The sequence below is a fragment of the Bombina bombina genome, chromosome 5 (genome assembly GCF_027579735.1).
Source record: "Bombina bombina isolate aBomBom1 chromosome 5, aBomBom1.pri, whole genome shotgun sequence".
NCBI lineage: Eukaryota > Metazoa > Chordata > Amphibia > Anura > Bombinatoridae > Bombina > Bombina bombina.
This window is the reverse complement of record NC_069503.1, coordinates 297,869,006-297,888,136: the sequence shown is the minus strand read 5'-3', so window position 1 is coordinate 297,888,136 and position 19,131 is coordinate 297,869,006. Positions and strand designations below refer to the sequence as shown.

Here is a 19,131-nt window from a genome sequence, read left to right as displayed (position 1 = left end):
TAAGGCGAATCACATTGCAAAACTGAGAGCTCAGAGACTCTCCAAGCAGAAAAGATAGCAATGCGAAACAAAACCTTCCAAAATAACAACTTAATATCTATGGAAAGTAAAGGCTCAAACAGAGCCTACTGCAAAACTTTAAGAACAAGGGCAAAACCCTAAGGGGGAGCAACCGACTTAAACACAGGCCTGATGTAGACCAGTGTCTGACAAAAAGATTGCACATCTGGCACGTCCACCAGATGCTTATGTAGCAAAAAAGACAATGCAGAAAACTGACCCTTCAGGGTACTGACTGACAAACCCTTCTCCAGACCACCCTTTCAATTCAGAAAACCCCCCGCTTAGACAAAACTAAGCGTCCAATCTTCAAGCAGTCAGCTTCAGAGATTTAGATGAAGGAAACGACCAAGAATCAGAAGTCCTTCCTCAGAGGTAATCTCCAAGGTGGAGAGATGACATTTCCATTAGGTCTGCATACCAGATGCAGGGGCTAATAAAAACACCGCCACTCTCTCATATGAAAATACGAGTAATGACTTGTGGAAAGAGAACAAACAGAGGAAAAAGGTATGCAAGATTTAAATCCAAGAAAAACGTCAGAACATCTATCAGGACGGTATGCGGATCACATGACCATAAACCATACCTTAGAAACTTGGCGTTCTGACGAAATGCCCACAGAAGCCAACTCCTGAAACCCCCCATGTGAGGGTCTACCTAGAGAACCCTTCCGAATGAAAATGCTCACTCCCCGGGTTGAATTATCAGTCTGTATCAGTCTGACTCCCAATTGTCCACCCCTGGAAAGTGGATGACAGACAGCAAATGTGAGCTTCCTCCCACTGAACAATCCAAGTCACCTCCTACATGGCTAAGGAACCCCTAGTTCCTCCCTAATGGTTGATATAAATCATAGAGGTGATATTGTCCGACTGGAACCAAGCTAGGGACGACTGAGGTCAAGTCATCAGAGCATTGCGAATTGCTCTCAACTCCAAGATGTTTAAAGAGGAGAGCAGACACTTCAGAGTCCATAATCCTTAAAGACGACAGCTTACCAGCCCAGCAGGTTGGCATCTATGTTCACATCACCCAGGAATATCTCCAGGAACACGCGCCCGGAGATAGATACTCCTGAAAAAATACTACGGAAGAAAGTCTCTTGTCATCTGATCTAAATCTATCTTTTTAGACAGACCCGAAAGTTCTCCATGTCATGGAAAATAGCAAAAGGAATGATGTCCATGTAATACCATCAGACCAATTCCCTCCATACACAGGGTCACAGAAAAGTGAAGAAAAATCAACTGCAGCTAAATCCAAACTCCCAACCTCCTAGTTGCAAGATAGCTAAGCTATCCACCGGCCACTAAAACTTACTGTTGGCCAGACAGAAGAATGCAGAGTGGGGAAAAGGAATAAATCCTTGATTTTCTGACCTCTGAAAGACATCTCCTAGATAAAGAATCAAATAAAGGTCCAAGCATACCGCACCTAGTGTTCCAAGGCGGTCTGCCATCCAGGTACTGACTAGACCTGACCCTGCATAACTTCTGAGATCAAACAAAATCGGGTGCATTCAGGGTATTGTGGCGGTAATCCCAAATAAATTACCCTTGTGGATAGAACAAGGGAACTCTTCTCCAGATTTATTTCCCATCCCCAGAAAAGAAGATTGAACAAGATCTCTTAAAAGAGAGTTAGCTCAAAGTCAGGATGATACCTGAACTATATATTGTCCAGAAAAACACACTTGCAATATCCCAAGACCTAAAGGTCTGACTGGGATGGTGCAAACTAAGAAAACTAGAGAAGATTCCGATTAAGGAAACAATAAATCTCTCAGGTCTAAGTTCATTATGAACAGGCCCACTAGAACCAAAGGAGAAAGGATACTACTTTGAAGGACAGAATCTGAAATATATGAGGTAAATACCTATATCACGTTCCCAAACTGGGACTGGAACTGTCACTCCCAGAGATGAAGACCCTGAATCCAGTTCAAGGAATGCCTCTCATCCTACTTGGATTGCAGATACTCTAGAAAGAGAAATCTGCCCCTGGGAGGAAAACTTAGATTGGACTTAAAAAGGCATGACCCAAACAAAGTCTCATCCTTAAAAGGAGACACTAGCAGCGTGCATTTGGAGGAAACAGAAAGAATTGAATCTGCAACTGCAGAACTATAAAGCCTAGGCTGTACCACTAAACCACAGGTAGGCTTCTCAGCTGACCATAAATTTCAGCCACAATGCCCAGCGGCTAGTACAGCAAGTCTAATAAGACATTGCTCTAAATGAACAATTAAACCTCCAGCTTCTTACCTATGTCAGAAAGAAAACTAGATTATCTCCACAGAGATCTAAGTTCTCTGATTCAAAGTAGAAAGTTCCCTTCTACTAAAGACACTGTGCATTTCAAGAGAGATAGCGACAGGAAATACTAAAAAGGACGTGAGACAGGAAGAAATATCCACAGATTCTCTATAACAATCCTGTGAACATCTCACAGCACGTCTAGAACCTTTCCAGAGAGGAAAGAAAAATATAGAACTGGTAAAGTTCACAAAACTCCAAAGGAAAGACAACGATAGGAATCGGTGTCATCCAGTCAGCCAAGCCCTCCTGACAATATAAGAGGCTTTGAAGCAAACAACTGAAGGATACCACTTCAGTAACAGATGAAGGAATTATTCTGTCCAGATCTTAGATTTCAGCCTCAGAAACTACCGGCGAATCCTCCCAACTAATTTGGAAGAGAACAAACCTGCGTAGCAGCATGTGGAGCACAAACCCTCTTATCTGAGACTTAAAATGTCCTCTTGCCTTTTCCCTGAAGTAAAGGAAAACAGACCAAGCCACAGATACCGCAGAAGATACCTGAGCTTGCAACTTCTGTAAGCAAATACTCTCCTCCAGGAGATTGAGAGGAACCACAAGGCACTGCATGTGACGCCATATAGGCTTGGGACATAAAAGGAGAAAGCTGTGGCAGTGCCTTAACAGCAACATCCTTGGAGACATGAAGTTGAAACCAATCTGTACATTTAATAGCATTTGCGAAATCAGAGGTACAGAAAAAATAAATCTAAACCAATTCTTAGTTGAGCAAGCCTTCCACACAACTTCAGCATCAGAAGAAGGAATTATACTGCCTGAAGCCGAAATTTCACCCTCAGATGCACCCGAAGAATCTTCATCCTCAGACTTCTGAGAGGAAATACTTTGATTAGCCACTTCAGAATCAGAAACCTTACTTTTTTTAAATTTCCTTTTGTGTTTTCCCTAAAGTATGGAAAGTATGGATATAGAAGCAGACAGCGCCTCAGATACCGCAGAAGATACCTGGGCAGTAATATCTTGCAAAATAACTTCAGACTGAGCATGAGAGGAAACGCAGGGCACTGCATCTGCAGATGAATAGGATTGGGACGCTTGAGGAGAAAGCTGAGGCTCCTGAACAGCATCCGCCTTAGCTAATGATGGCTCAGGGTCAAAAAGTCTATTTCTTTAAGCTAAAGTTCTTTCAATACATGAACAAAAAGGTAATGGGGGTTCCACCTGGGCATCAAAACATAAGCTACATGTAAAACCCTGCACAGCCTCCTGATCCATAATACAAAAATAAGCAAATAAAAAAATAAAATAAAAAAAATAAAATTAACAAAGGATATAATACAGAACCAAAAAAACTTTCTTAAATAAATGTTCCCTTTAAATTTACCAAATCAAGAAAACATACCGCAGGTAACAATCTACACCTCAGCAGAATTACTGAGGTGCCCTACCTGTCCTGCAACCGCAGCAAACTGAGGAAAAAAACGATCCCGTTTACAATCCAGATTTCCAGAGAAGCAAAAACAGCAAGAAGCCTTCTAAACAGCAGAGCCATCTGAAATATGGGCACCTCACTCTTACAGGAAGTGAAAAAAGCGCCAAAACCCCTCTGACATCACTGAATCAGAACCTCCCTAAAAGGGGCGGTCCTACAGCTGACAAAAAAGCCTTTTTTTTTTTAAAACAACTTTCTTGAAAAACAGGCTTAAAAACAAACAAAACCCCCTCCCCCCAAAAAAGTACATAATCTGTTACTAAAAAAGGATCCTCACTGAGCCATTAATAAAATAAATAACTCCTCACACTAACAGTGCTTGCAAAAACTGCCATAAAAACCTGCACCCTGACAAGAATAATAAAAGACGTCGCCCTGCAGCGTTTCAGCTGAATAAGTGCCAAATTTTCCCCTGCTACATTGAAAAATAAAACGGGCACTTACCTCAATATTTAAATTTTCCCCTGCTACATTGAAAAATAAAACGGGCACTTACCTCAATATTTATCTGTCCAGCAGTAGGACAGCTCACCTGGTTTGAGAGGATGCCATCCCTCACATGGACCTGTGGAAATCCAGAAAGACTGAATAAACTTACTCAGGCTATCTAAATAGGGCAGCAAAATGTTTTTTCGAAAACACAGTGAGGATTGTACCCCACAAGTTCCCAATTGCTTAACCCCTTAAGGACCAAGGACGTACGCCGTACATCCTAAAAAAAATACACTTAACGCCCGAGGACGTACGTCCTTGGTCTTGGAAAGCGGTGGAAGCGATCCTGATCGCTTCCAGCTGCTTTGCGGTTATTGCAGTGATGCCTCGATATCGAGGCATCCTGCAATAACCCTGCTTGGCCATCCGATGCAGAGAGAGACACTCTGTGGCCCTCTCTGCACCGGACATCGATGGCCGGTATCGTTGGTGGGTGGGAGCTGACTTGGGAGGCGGGTGGGCGGCCATCAATGGGTCGTGTGAAGTGGAGGGGGCGGGATCAACGGGGCACGCACGGACGCATGTGCATGCACAGGGGGCGACAGGCGGCCGTGTGCACGGGTGGGAGCCGCTACACTACAGAAATGTTTTCATTAAGAAGTGGGAGAAAGGGGGGTGGGAGTTTGCCCTAGATTATACCTTAGTGTACTTGGAGGGGGTGGGGGGTTGGTCTTTGGGAGGGGGGAAGCTACACTACAGAAAATAAAAACACAAACAAAAAATAAACAGTTTTACTCTAAACTGGGTACTGGCAGACAGCTGCCAGTGCCCAAGATGGCGCCCATTAAGGTAGAGGGGGAGGGTTAGAGAGCTGTTTGGGGGGGATCAGGGAGGTTGGGGGCTAAGGGGAGATCCTACACAGCAGCATATGTAAATATGCTTAAAAACCCCCACACACAAACAACCAAATATACCTTTTATTTTAGTACTGGCAGACTTTCTGCCAGTACTTAAGATGGTGGGACAATTGTGGGGTGGGAGAGGTAAGAGAGCTGTTTGGGAGGGATCTGGGGGTCTAATTTGTCAGGTAGGAGGCTTATCTCTACACTAAAGCTAAAATTAACCCTGCAAGCTCTCTACAAGCTACCTAATTAACCCCTTCACTGCTAGCCACAATACACGTGTGATGCGCAGCAGCATTTAGTGGCATTCTAATTACCAAAAAGCAACGCCAAAGCCATATATGTCTGCTATTTCTGAACAAAGGGGATCCCAGAGAAGCATTTACAACCATTTGTGCCATAATTGCACAAGCTGTTTGTAAATAATTTCAGTGAGAAACCTAAAATTGTGAAAAATGTAACTTTTTTTTTATTTGATCGCTTTTGGCTGTGAAATAGTGGCATATAATATAGCAAAATGGTCCTAGATCAATACTTTGGGTTGTCTACTACACTAAAGCTAAAATTACCCCAAAAAGCTCCCTACATGTTACCTAATTAACCCCTCCACTGCTGGGCATAATACACGTGTGGTGCGCAGTGGCATTTAGCGGGCCTTCTAATTACCAAAAAGCAACGCCAAAGCCATATATGTCTGCTATTTCTGAACAAAGGGGATCACAGAAAAGAATTTACAACCATCTATGCCATAATTGCACAAGCTGTTTGTAAATAATTTCAGTGAGAAACTTAAAGTTTGTGAAAAAAATTGTGAAAAAGTGAACGATTTTTTTTATTTGATCGCATTTGGCAGTGAAACTGTGGCATGAAATATACCAAAATGGGCCTAGATCAATACTTTGGGATGTCGTCTAAAAAAAATATATACATGTCAAGGGATATTCAGGGATTCCTGAAAGATATCAGCGTTCCAATGTAACTAGTGCTAATTTTGAAAAAAAGTGGTTTGGAAATAGCAAAGTGCTACTTGTATTTATGGCCCTATAACTTGCAAAAAAAGCAAAGAACATATAAACATTGGGTATTTCTAAACTCAGGACCAAATTTAGAAACTATTTAGCATGAGTGTTTTTTGATAGTTGTAGATGTGTAACAGATTTTAGGGGTCAAAGTAAAGATATGATGAAAATAATGGTATCTTTAGAAAGTCCATTTAATGGCGAGAAAACGGTATATAATATGTGTGGGTACAGTAAATGAGTATGAGGAAAATTACAGCTAAACACAAACACCGCAAAAATGTAAAAATAGCCTTGGTCCCAAACGGACAGAAAATGGAAAAGTGCGGTGGTCATTAAGGGGTTAAAAGCCACCATTGCCCTACTGAAGAGACTGACATGAGCTAAGGCTAGACCCTTTAAAAAGATCAGAGCAAACCTACTCTGCTTTAAAATAAAAAAATCTTGATTGTAGATCAGACACCAAAACTTCACCTCCTCCTTGCACCGCAGGCAAAGAGAATGACTGGAGGTTATGGGTAAGGGAAGTGACATATATAGCAGCTTTGCTGTGGTGTTCTTTGCCTCCTCCTGCTGGTCAGGAGTGATATTCCCACTAGTAATTGATTATTCCGTTGACTCACCATATCTTAGGAAAGAAAGAGGTGCCAGCAGTCTTAGAATACCCTCTTAAGTAATATAGGGCAGATAAGGACCTGTGCAAAAAGTGTGTCAGTGGGAGGACAGGCTAAGGCCCCTGGAAATGCTGTACCTGTGTCAGAGTACCTTCTAATAGCCTTTGGGCTGTGTGTGCGCTGTGGTAAGTGGCTTACCTGAAGTAGCAACCCTCAACCCACTTATTAGTCAGCATAATGCAGCAGAATCCAGTAGAGAGCCATGAAGTGCTCGTGCAAATACAGCAGAGGAAATCTGAGGAAATACTGTTATCCCACAGGGGGAGGCTGAGGGACAAGTCCCTGTGACGCCTGAGGGTAGTTATGGCTGAAATGCCATATGGAGATACTGCACACATAACAGGGTATTTCCTATGTACCTGTATCATTCAGCTTGCTGGAAACATTTCCTGTCTTCTTTGTGAATGATATGCCCTAGGTATAAGGGTCTGAGCTCCCAAACATTAATCCATAAGCAAGTAGCTTTAACACCTCTATTCTCAACCTTCTCCTTGAGGCCAAGAACAAAAAACTGAGGAGAGATGGGAGGTAATTCAAGCTCTTTTTTTTTTTTTAATTGAGAAAAGAAAAAACAACCACTTTCGGATATGTATTAAATCCAAAAGAGCCAACAGTATACATAGATATACATTAACAACATATTAGCATACATATGCTGAATACAGAAAAACTAGTATATACAATACTAAGAGTCATAAAGAATGCACAATCAAAAATTTCAAAATCAATATTGTGATCTATTAAGTCTGATTTAAGAATGAAAAAGAAAGGAAGAAAATAGCTTTTCTCAGCAGTGATCGTGAAAAGATAAAAAACAAACAGAACAAAACTGGAAAAAAAAAAACCAATACTATAGCTCGACTTTTTCCTCCCTGCCGACAATGCTCAACTGGGCCTTTGCTTACTCTTCCTAACTGCTCCAAATCCCTGCCTAACGTAATCTCTTCTCTCCCACTTCATCAAGCTAAATAATCTAATCCTCATCTCTCCACAGACCTCTCTATAGCATGATACCCAAAAAGGTGGAAATAGATCTGCTAGAACGAGTTCAGCAAATGTATGCAAACCCAAAAAAGGCGATAATGTACGTTTTTGCATGGGAAGTGGATAGGTCTAATTCTAGCAATAGTTTGAACAAATGATTGGACATCTGGCAAACAAGCCAACTTTTTATGCAACAAAATGCAACACACTCTCTCTCTCTCTCCAAGCCAAGTGGCCCTTCTCTAATCCATAGTGAAGAAACTGAAGGATATGCAGAGTCTGCACCTTTTGCCAAGGGAACCCCCAGTCATTGCTCCAAGACAGATAAGTCATCCATACTTTGTGGTAAATATGTCTGGTAACAGGCTTTCTAGCCTGAACCAAAGTATCAATAACCACCTCAGAGAATCCTCTCCGTGGACAAATCTATGCGTTAAATCTCTATGCAGTCAGCCTCAGAGAATCTAGATTTTGAAAGAAAAATGGACTCTGCACCAGAAGGTCCAGCCTCTGAGGTAGCTGCTATGGAGGAGCAGATGACATTCTCACAAGGTCTGCGTACCAAGTCCTGCGTGGTCACGCAGGAGCCAACAAGATCTCTGAAATTCCCTCCTGTTTGAGTCAAGCAGATTGCAATAAGGTTATTGAAAACATAATTTATCGTGTAGCAAGGAGGGCACCTAAAGTTGAAGAAAAAGTGATGAAACATACATATACAACCCAAAACAAACCGAATTGGTTAAGAGATATAAAGGGTTCATATAGATGTGGAAATAGGCCGGCCTTGCAAAAGTTGTACATATGTCTGTAAGTCTAGAGCTTTCAGTTCTAGCAATACAGGACTGACATACATGGTGAACACCAGGATTACTTGTAATACTAGTCATGTAATTTATCTCATAACATTTAAATTATGTTTGCTCCAATATGTGGGGGTCACTACTGGAGCCCTAAGAGACAGAATTAGGGAGCATATATTGGCAATAGAAGATCCCAATTCAAGAACACCTGTAGCTAGACATTTTCACAAACATGATCATGGTTTAAACTATTTCTCCTTTATGAGTATATACCAAAGGCCCCCTCTAGGTGTTGATAGGACCAAACAACTATTTTGTAGAGAAGCGTATTGGATTTTAACACTAAATACTTGTTATCCAGAAGGTATTAACCAGTCATGATGTGGATTTATTTTTTGGATAGATTTTGGTTAAATATATTGAAAAATGTCTCCTAATATAGACATAAAATAAATTATTCTTACACTTTTAAATTAACACAAGTACACAATTTTTCTGTGTTGTTGTTTTCTCCCCCCTCCCCTCTGTCTCCCTTCCCCCAAAAAGGTGACTAAGAAAGCATTGCAGCATTTATATATTTGACATTGATTTGGGTTGAGAGAGGATTAAGGAAACTATTTACAATTTTGGAATTCTTATCTTTTCCTCTCTTCCCCCCTATCTCCCCTTTTTTCTAGAATGTGATTAAATAAAACATTGAAGCATTTATATATTGAACATTTTCTATTCCTCTTTGTTTCCCTTTTTCCAGAGATGTGACTAAGAAAGAATTGAAGCATTTACACATTGTACACTCATTTGGAGTGGGAGATAGAGATAAGGACAGAAATGTTTCCAACTAAACAATAAAGTAAGTAATTAACCGATGAAGATGACTTTTCAAACGAATGTGATAGTATAACTCTAGTTTGATATATTACAATAATATAGCTATATGTCAAGCTTGGTCAGCACTCTTTAGTAACATACTGTAAACATCTTGAATAAAATACATGGAGCTAGTATGTTATATTTGACTCCACATTTCCTATGCGTATATAGATATTCATATCCAGAAGGAAGCTTAGTCTATGGGAATACCTCAAAGCAAGTGATACTGGCTTAAGTAGTAGGCGTCTATAGTTTAAAGTGTTGGCTAGTTACCTTACATACAGGTCACTTGTACTGAAATATGTGCCTGTTTGCTAATAGTATATTAAGTCTACCGAGTGTTGCAGGTTTCAACCCTTCCCCACCAACTGCTCTATGAAAACTAATCGGAGGGAGTATCAACAGTAGCGCTGTATATTGTGAAAGGACTGAATTAGTGTATCTAATAGGCTGGTCTCTCAATTCCCTTCTCTAGGTTGGCACCTTCGACTAATGTGTTTTAGGCCTTCCATTATTCCCACTTGTATAAATACCCTGTAAGAGGTTCACGTCTCTTCCTACGATAAAAGGGACCTGACTAATTAAGCCAATTCCACTTAGGGTCCACACTTCTCTATTTGAGTTCGGCCAGCCGAAGTAGTAAGCAGCCCAAGGAGAGAGTATAATAACAAGGAAAAAAAGTTCTCCAGTTATTTGAAATATTTCGGGAAGCTCCCTTCTAGGTGTATTTTTGTAACAAAATGTTTGAGATAATGTCTGAATTTACAAGAGCTGAGACCATTGCACTATAGGTAAACAAGAACCAACAGAGCTCTAGAGGGTGTTACAAACTAGTAATCAATGAAAACATGGTAACATATAGTAGTGGATCTAGAGCAGGATATTCATACAGATAAACCTTGGTAAGTATTTATATTAGTTATGCTAGGGGGAGTTTGAATGAAGGCAACCTATGAATGACCCATAAAATTGCAGGCATCATATACACAGAATAATATGTAAACAAGAGTGAGGGCGTATCTCAGGTTATTAACTGTCATCACAAAGTAATAAGGCCCTCATTAAACTGTCCACAGAAGAATACGTAAAGCAAATATCTACATAAAGGTCAGAACTGGTTTGAGGCCCATGTTGTTGTGGGTTTAGAAATCCTGATCTCTAAATTTAAGTTACCAGGTGCTGAGGACATAAGAGTATTAGTATAACACCATATTTAACCTGCCTGAAAATTATAGATGGCACTTATGAGTATATATTAAACAAAGGCCCAGCAATAAACTTATAGGAGGTATATGTCAGTACCCTAGTGAAAAAAGATATATGTTCCACTTCATCTCTGTTCCGAAATAATAGGTGTTAAGATAACATTAGATGCAATGTGGTACAATATTATTACAACAAGTGAGTTGAAGTATAGGAGAAGAGCATATATGCTAATAAATCCTAACTTTAGTGAGATATGAGGGTCACCAAACATAATACCAGAGACATGTAACATCTACAATAAGATCAGTGCGAGTTTAAGTCTTATGGTATAGGGGGGCTTAAAAACCCGCGTCACTAGCAAATGATACAAACAAAAGGGAACTGTGTGGAGAATGTTAATGCAGGCTCTGTCAGTTCCAGCTACAATTTAAGAGTTTAGCCTATACCAGTTTTCACCAGATACTTGCTATGGAGGTCAGAAAGGAGCTCTTCCGATGACCAGCATATTACAGGGTGCGTAGGCCTTGATTTGTGCGCTATAGGTAAGAGTGTTGCTCATGATCCTGTGATCCACATTTCTCAGGACACCTTCCGTCAGCACAAGGTTAGCAGTGCGCCTCTTTGAAGCTATGAGCACTGGCGGCAAGCTTTCAGTTCCATAGAGAGCAGAAATAGATGCGTCGCTGGATGGGGATATTGCAAACTGCATGTCGGCCTCCAGCCCCGCCCCGATCGGCCGCTTCGGAGCCAGGCCCATGGTAACAGCTGCAATGTCGGGGATAGGATCAGGAAAACTCTCTGAGCTAGGAAGGGCGCCATCATGAGGATCCGATCTGGCAGGCCTCATCGCAATTTTAGGTGGGCTATCTGTAAGGTAAGAACCCAGAGGGGTCTCCCAAGGGCTGGTAGCGGAGAGAGGTGAATTCAGAAGAACGCACTCTGAGGTGACTGTGATATCGTCCCGGTCTAGGGATATGCAGTGGTGGAGCGTGCTGTAATATGCATCCATTCGGATCTCCAGCTCAACAAGTGCATCTACGATTTCCCTATCCATCCTCTTTAGTTGCAGGTCCAGTAACGTGAGTCTATTATGGCTGATAAAGATGTCATTCACCCCGGTAGTGTAAGAGGCGATTATCCCAAATAGTCTGAGGGGAGGCTGAGATCACAAGCGGAGGCCTCCGTCAGGGTTCAAAGTTAGTCAAATCAGCTCCGGGAGGTTTTTAATAAGATGAGCTTGATATCCTTTGGATCAGCTAATAATATAGCAGCTAAAGCAGATATTTTTGAGGTTGGATGTCAAGGTATCAAGGAGATATTCAATAGATTAGTATAGTAATACCAGGAGCTTCAAATATTGTGACTTGTCATGGCCTCATCTTAGCCCCGCCCCGAATCATATCACTTTTAATTAAATGGATTCCTATTGGTGGATTATTTAGACTATCTTCTTTATAAAATAGCTTGTTATGCTATTTGTGATCTCCAAGGAAGTGTGCCTGGTGGCACAGGGAATGTGTCAGATCATTTGCTGGTATGACATAAGTTTGAAAATGCTATGAATACGTTGGATACAATCAATATTTGACTTTTTTTTTTTTTTTTTTTTTTAGTTTTAAATTTTTTCTTTATTAAGAACAAAAGGTACATACAGTTAGATAACCAAAGAAAGAAATTACTTTCCACAAGTACATCAAAACAATTACATAGCATTAACATATAACAATTAGGCGTATTGCAGAGTTATATACATCTATATATATTGTAAGCAATATTTGTGCTTCTATTCAGTCAATGCGGGGAGTCTACAATGTACCTAGAAGTCACGGATAGCGGAGTATAACTCCAGAGTCGTAGTGATAGGGTTGAAGTGACAGTTGTAACCACGTTTCTCAATTACTTTGTCGGTCTGTATTTTAACATGGTCATTCAGTGGCATTGGGAGTAAGGGGTAGGTTATAGGGTTAGTAGGGAGGGAGTCATCACATGGGAGGGGGAGGGGAAGTTCAGGTGAGAAGAGGTGAGGAGAGGGGAAGGGGTTAGGGTAAAGAACGCGGTAGTGGAGATGGAGACATGAAGAGAGTGAGTGGGGAGAAAGGGGAGAGGGGAAAAAAAAAAAAAAAAAAAAAAGGGGTAAAACTACTTGTGCGCGGTATCTCCTGTCCCAACTGCCTAGGGAGAGGAAAAGCGGTACGGGAGTCCGTATGGGTCTACTGGATCTGAATCCAGTCACCCCAAATTGCCCAGTAAACTTCCATTCGCTCTAACGAGCTATATGCAAATGTTTCCATGTTGGCTAAGTATTGTATTACCTCACAGACTTCCGAAATCGTGGGTGAGGTAACCTGTTTCCAGGCTCTAGCAATGCAAAGTTTGGTGGCCGCCATCACATAGATCACCAGTTGCTTGCTACATTTGGGGAGAGTATTATCCATGATGTGGAAGAGTGCCACCCTTGGCGTTAGCTGTATAGTCAGATTCATAGAATGCAAGAGTGTCTCAACGTCTTTCCATAGGTCCTTTATTTTAGGACATGACCACCATATATGGGAATTGGAGCCTACCCTTCCGCACGATCTCCAGCAATCGGGAGATACATTAGGAAACATTCTCGACAGTTTGGTGGGCACTCTGTACCATTGTAGCATTAGTTTCATATAACTTTCGAAGATCGTTATACAATGGATCGTTTTTTTTGTCAATTCAATCGCTGCTTTCAGCTCTATATCTGATATGATTAAAGCCAACTCCTTGCACCACATTTTGATTTGGCTTGGGAGGCCTTCTGAGTGATCTTGTAGCATGGCTTTGTAGTGGAATGTGAGGGGTTTCCACGTCCCCATCTCAAGCAGCCATCTTTCTTCCCATTTAGAATGGGGTCTGAGAGTCTGAGTGCCAAATTTCCAGGAGCGAAGTAAGCTGAGTACCCTGCAGCACTCAAAGTAGAGCCATAAGGGAGAACCGCTTAGTAAGTCGAGTACTTGATGGATTGTCATAAGTTTACCGTTTGAAAACAGATGTTCCACCATGTCTATGTTGTGTTGTATCCAAAACTCAAGATGGATATTCGGTAGGTCCCAGAGAAGACCCCTTATCTGGTGAATCGGTGAGGGATGTGGGGCAATCTCCTTATGATGTCTAAGTACATGCCACATTTTGATATTTTGTTGTACTATGGGGTTAGGAACTCTATCTACCAGCTGCTTGTGTTCATGAACCCAGAGAATACTTGGTAAGTCTAGGCCTTCAGGTAGGTGTAGTTCCTCTATTTTGAACCATTTCGGTTCCTCTCTAGTCGGGCCCCAAGCCGTGATCTGTGATAGTCTAGCGGCTTCATAGTAAAGGAATATATTTGGAAAAGCTACTCCACCTTTGGAGAACTCTCTCTGCATGGTTTTGTAGCCAATCCTAGGCATCTTTTTCCCCCATACATACTTAGAGAAAATTCGGTGAATTTGTTGTAATGTCAATATTTGACTTTTAACTGCATCTGGATGAAATGCATCTGGAAGGTGCATGGCTACACAAGCTATCCTTTAAAGTTAGATAAAATCTAGGTTTGCAGTTAAGATTCCACCACTTTGTTGAATCTCCACAGCTGACCTCCAAATAGACTGGGTCTGTAGAGAGACACTGTAGTGTCCTACAACTCAATTTAACTATGGAGGCACAAGAGAGCCAAAAGCAAAATAACTATTATTATTTTACATAAATAATTATCCTGAGAAAAAGGTATATGCAAAATGTCACCCTGCCAGGCAGAAGTAATTAACCCCTATATAAAATTGCTTAACTTACTGGAGGCCAAGAGTCTTAATGCACGTATCCCTCACCTCTAAGGCCACTGGCCTGTAAGAGGGAGAGATATTATAAATAATAAAAGATTTCCACATGTAATCTAGATTTAACTGTAAGAAGTACAACCTCCCTATCTGGAAGGGACCTAGGCATCCATAGCCATCTTAGAATTGCAATGTCCTTCATCCAATCTGAGAGCTCACCCTATCCTCTTAGGCAACAAGCCATTAGACAGGGAAATTAGAGCAGGGCTTACCCAATTTCTTGCAGCCTGAAGGAGTCCTGTAACACATAGTAAAAAAGGAGGATAGTAGAAATACTGGAAGAGGAAAATAAAATTCCCTGCTACATCCAGTAGCTAACATACACCACAACTCTACTAAGAGAATTACATGTCTTTCACCAACTCCCCTCTTGCAGGAAACAATCCATTGAGGACATTAAAAAAAAATATTTAAAGCTTGGTTTGGGGTGATTTTGCCTCCCCCATGGAGGCCAGGTGAAGTATTTCCCATAGTTTATGAATGGATTTCGTGGACTCTCGTCTGCCATTAGAAAGAAAAGTTGATATCGCTCTCTTGCATATGTTAGCATGCCACTTGTAATCTAGCCCACTGTGTACAGCTCAGAAGTAACTTCTAAGCACACAATGCCAACTGCACTAAAATTAAAGCAACAGTAACCTTTAAAAAAAAAAAAAAAAAAAAAAAAAACTGCCCAAAGAAGCTATAAACTGCTAGTATGGTTTACAAAGTTATATCCCCAGACTATGTGAAGCATGTGTACACATTCATAGGGAGGCCCAAGGAATTACCTCAGCTGCTGAAACTTGCTTCCAGTAGAAAAGCCCATCCTAGGCAGTGTGAGCACAATGGCAAGGATCTAAATCTTTCACCTGGGGAGGGCTGTGGACCCACAAGGAGCAGCTCATTGTAGAACAGGGGATTGGTGGACAAGTTCACATTTCACCTAGGAGGCCTGTCACATTTCACACTGAGAAAAGACCTTATACTGCTTAGCTGATAACTCATTGTCTACCCCTTAGTACGACAGGTAACTGCAAAGAGGAACTTGGCCTTAGATCGGTTATAGGATTCCCCTATCAACGGCTTGTAGATCTCCACTTCACTTTCAACTCACTCCTCATCAAAGAGGCAAAAATGAGGATCATCGTAAGTGGGAGAGTTTTAAAGCTCGTGAGTTGTGGTGTCTTTTGCCTCCTCCTAGTAGTCAGGAGGGGAATTCCCAGACATGATGACTAGTGGAGTCTCCTCCCAGTCTGATGAAATAAATATTTATTCTTAAATCTATATCCATAATCATGAAAAAATAATCAAATGCTAAAATGCCCACGTATTGACTTACCTATAAAACCTGCTAACATGGACTTCATTAGTAAAGCCCATTCCTCCCCAGTATTGGAGACAACTATCACTTAGTTCCCGAACAAGTCGTCCAGCTTTTAATTTGGCCATGGAAGCAAATTTGGTTACATCATTACCTTCAACATACATCCCTAAAAAAAGAGACAAAGCATTTCTTCATTATTTTTTTAGAAAAATTTTAACAATTGAAGTTATAGAGACAAATTATACTAAGAAACTATTGCAATTCTCTCCTGCATTAGATGATATTGGCTTCACCTGCAGTACTAAACAATGAAAATACTACATAACAGACATTCTATAGTTTAGCATCAGTGTCAGTAGCTACACACTAATAAAGACTTTTTTAATAAAGTTGCTTAGGTCCCTCATGAAAATTGAACCTTACTTGTGATGCAGGCATATCTGACTAGTATTATTTTACAGGAAGTGGAGAACACTTACAGTAAAAAACAGAACTGCTCTAGCCACCATGATGTTCTATCAAGTGTCATATGGTGGGATTCTATACCTTCCTCAAACAAGTCTAAATGTATATTTCATAGAAAATCGGTACAGAATACATTAACACTAGCAATATAAAGGCATGTAACTAATCTGAAAATCTCTAGCAACATATAGGCATGTAACTAATCTGAAAATCTGAACTATTTCGAACTATAATACTATAAAAAACAAAATTTATGCTTACCTGATAAATTTATTTCCGGATATGGTGAGTCCACAGAATCATCAATTACTAGTGGGAATATCACTCCTGGCAAGCAGGAGGAGACAAAGAGCACCACAGCAAAGCTGCTATACATGTCACTTCCCTTACCCATAACCTCCAGTCATTCAGCCGAAGGGAAAATGGAAAAAGAAGATAACACAAAGGTGTAGAGGTGCCTGAGGTTTTAGCTAAAAATAATTGTCTTAAAATAAAGGGTGGGCCGTGGACTCACCATATCAGGAAATAAATAAATTTATCAGGTAAGCATAAATTATGTTTTCTTTCCTAAGATATGGTGAGTCCACGGAATAATCAATTACTAGTGGGAATCAATACCCAAGCTAGAGGACACAGATGATTAGGGAGGGACAAGACAGGTAACCTAAACAGAAGGCACCACTGCATGAAGAACCTTTTACCCAAAAGAAGCCTCAGCTGAGACAAAAAACATAATTTATGTAGGAACTTGCCTGATAAATTCATTTCTTTCATATTAGCAAGAGTCCATGAGCTAGTGACGTATGGGATATACATTCCTACCAGGAGGGGCAAAGTTTCCCAAACCTCAAAATGCCTATAAATACACCCCTCACCACACCCACAAATCAGTTTAACGAATAGCCAAGAAGTGGGGTGATAAGAAAAAAGTGCGAAAGCATATAAAATAAGGAATTGGAATAATTGTGCTTTATACAAAAAAATCATAACCACCACAAAAAAGGGTGGGCCTCATGGACTCTTGCTAATATGAAAGAAATGAATTTATCAGGTAAGTTCTTACATAAATTATGTTTTCTTTCATGTAATTAGCAAGAGTCCATGAGCTAGTGACGTATGGGATAATGACTACCCAAGATGTGGATCTTTCCACGCAAGAGTCACTAGAGAGGGAGGGATAAAATAAAGACAGCCAATTCCTGCTGAAAATAATCCACACCCAAAATAAAGTTTAATGAAAACATAAACAGAAGATTCAAACTGAAACCGCTGCCTGAAGTACTTTTCTACCAAAAACTGCTTCAGAAGAAGAAAATACATCAAAATGGTAGAATTTAGTAAAAGTATGCAAAGAGGACCAAGTTGCTGCTTTGCAAATCTGATCAACCGAAGCTTCATTCCTAAACGCCCAGGAAGTAGAAACTGACCTAGTAGAATGAGCTGTAATCCTTTGAGGCAGAGTTTTACCCGACTCGACATAGGCATGATGAATTAAAGATTTCAACCAAGATGCCAAAGAAATGGCAGAAGCTTTCTGGCCTTTTCTAGAACCGGAAAAGATAACAAATAGACTAGAAGTCTTTTGGAAAGACTTAGTAGCTTCAACATAATATTTCAAAGCTCTAACAACATCCAAAGAATGCAACGATTTCTCCTTAGAATTCTTAGGATTAGGACATAATGAGGGAACCACAATTTCTCTACTAATGTTGTTGGAATTCACAACCTTAGGTAAAAATTCAAAAGAAGTTCGCAACACTGCCTTATCCTGATGAAAAATCAGAAAAGGAGACTCACAAGAAAGAGCAGATAATTCAGAGACTCTTCTGGCAGAAGAGATCGCCAAAAGGAACAAAACTTTCCAAGAAAGTAATTTAATGTCCAATGAATGCATGGGTTCAAAAGGAGGAGCTTGAAGAGCCCCCAGAACCAAATTCAAACTCCAAGGAGGAGAAATTGACTTAATGACAGGTTTTATACGAACCAAAGCTTGTACAAAACAATGAATATCAGGAAGATTAGCAATCTTTCTGTGAAAAAGAACAGAAAGAGCAGAGATTTGTCCTTTCAAAGAACTTGCGGACAAACCTTTATCTAAACCATCCTGAAGAAACTGTAAAATTCTCGGAATTCTAAAAGAATGCCAAGAAAAATGATGAGAAAGACACCAAGAAATATAAGTCTTCCAGACTCTATAATATATCTCTCTAGATACAGATTTACGAGCCTGTAACATAGTATTAATCACAGAGTCAGAGAAACCTCTTTGACCAAGAATCAAGCGTTCAATCTCCATACCTTTAAATTTAAGGATTTCAGATCCTGATGGAAAAAAGGACCTTGCGACAAAAGGTCTGGTCTTAACGGAAGAGTCCACGGATGGCAAGAGGCCATCCGGACAAGATCCGCATACCAAAACCTGTGAGGCCATGCCGGAGCTACCAGCAGAACAAACGAGCATTCCTTCAGAATCTTGGAGATTACTCTTGGAAGAAGAACTAGAGGCGGAAAGATATAGGCAGGATGATGCTTCCAAGGAAGTGATAATGCATCCACTGCCTCCGCCTGAGGATCCCGGGATCTGGAAAGATACCTGGGAAGTTTCTTGTTTAGATGAGACGCCATCAGATCTATTTCTGGAAGTTCCCACATTTGAACAATCTGAAGAAATACCTCTGGGTGAAGAGACCATTCGCCCGGATGCAACGTTTGGCAACTGAGATAATCCGCTTCCCAATTGTCTATACCTGGGATATGAACCGCAGAGATTAGACAGGAGCTGGATTCCGCCCAAACC

At 40.7% G+C, this 19,131-nt stretch overlaps 1 protein-coding gene across 3 annotated transcripts in view; it reads right to left on the bottom strand.

Annotated features, from left to right (window-relative positions):
* Positions 1–19,131, bottom strand: part of LOC128660289 (probable acyl-CoA dehydrogenase 6) — a 754,599-nt gene that overhangs the window by 75,480 nt on the left and 659,988 nt on the right. For all 3 annotated transcript variants that reach the window (XM_053714056.1, XM_053714055.1, XM_053714057.1), the window contains one exon: positions 15,885–16,035. In XM_053714056.1, the coding sequence (XP_053570031.1) occupies positions 15,885–16,035 (151 nt within the window). The remainder of the gene's footprint in view (positions 1–15,884; positions 16,036–19,131) is intronic.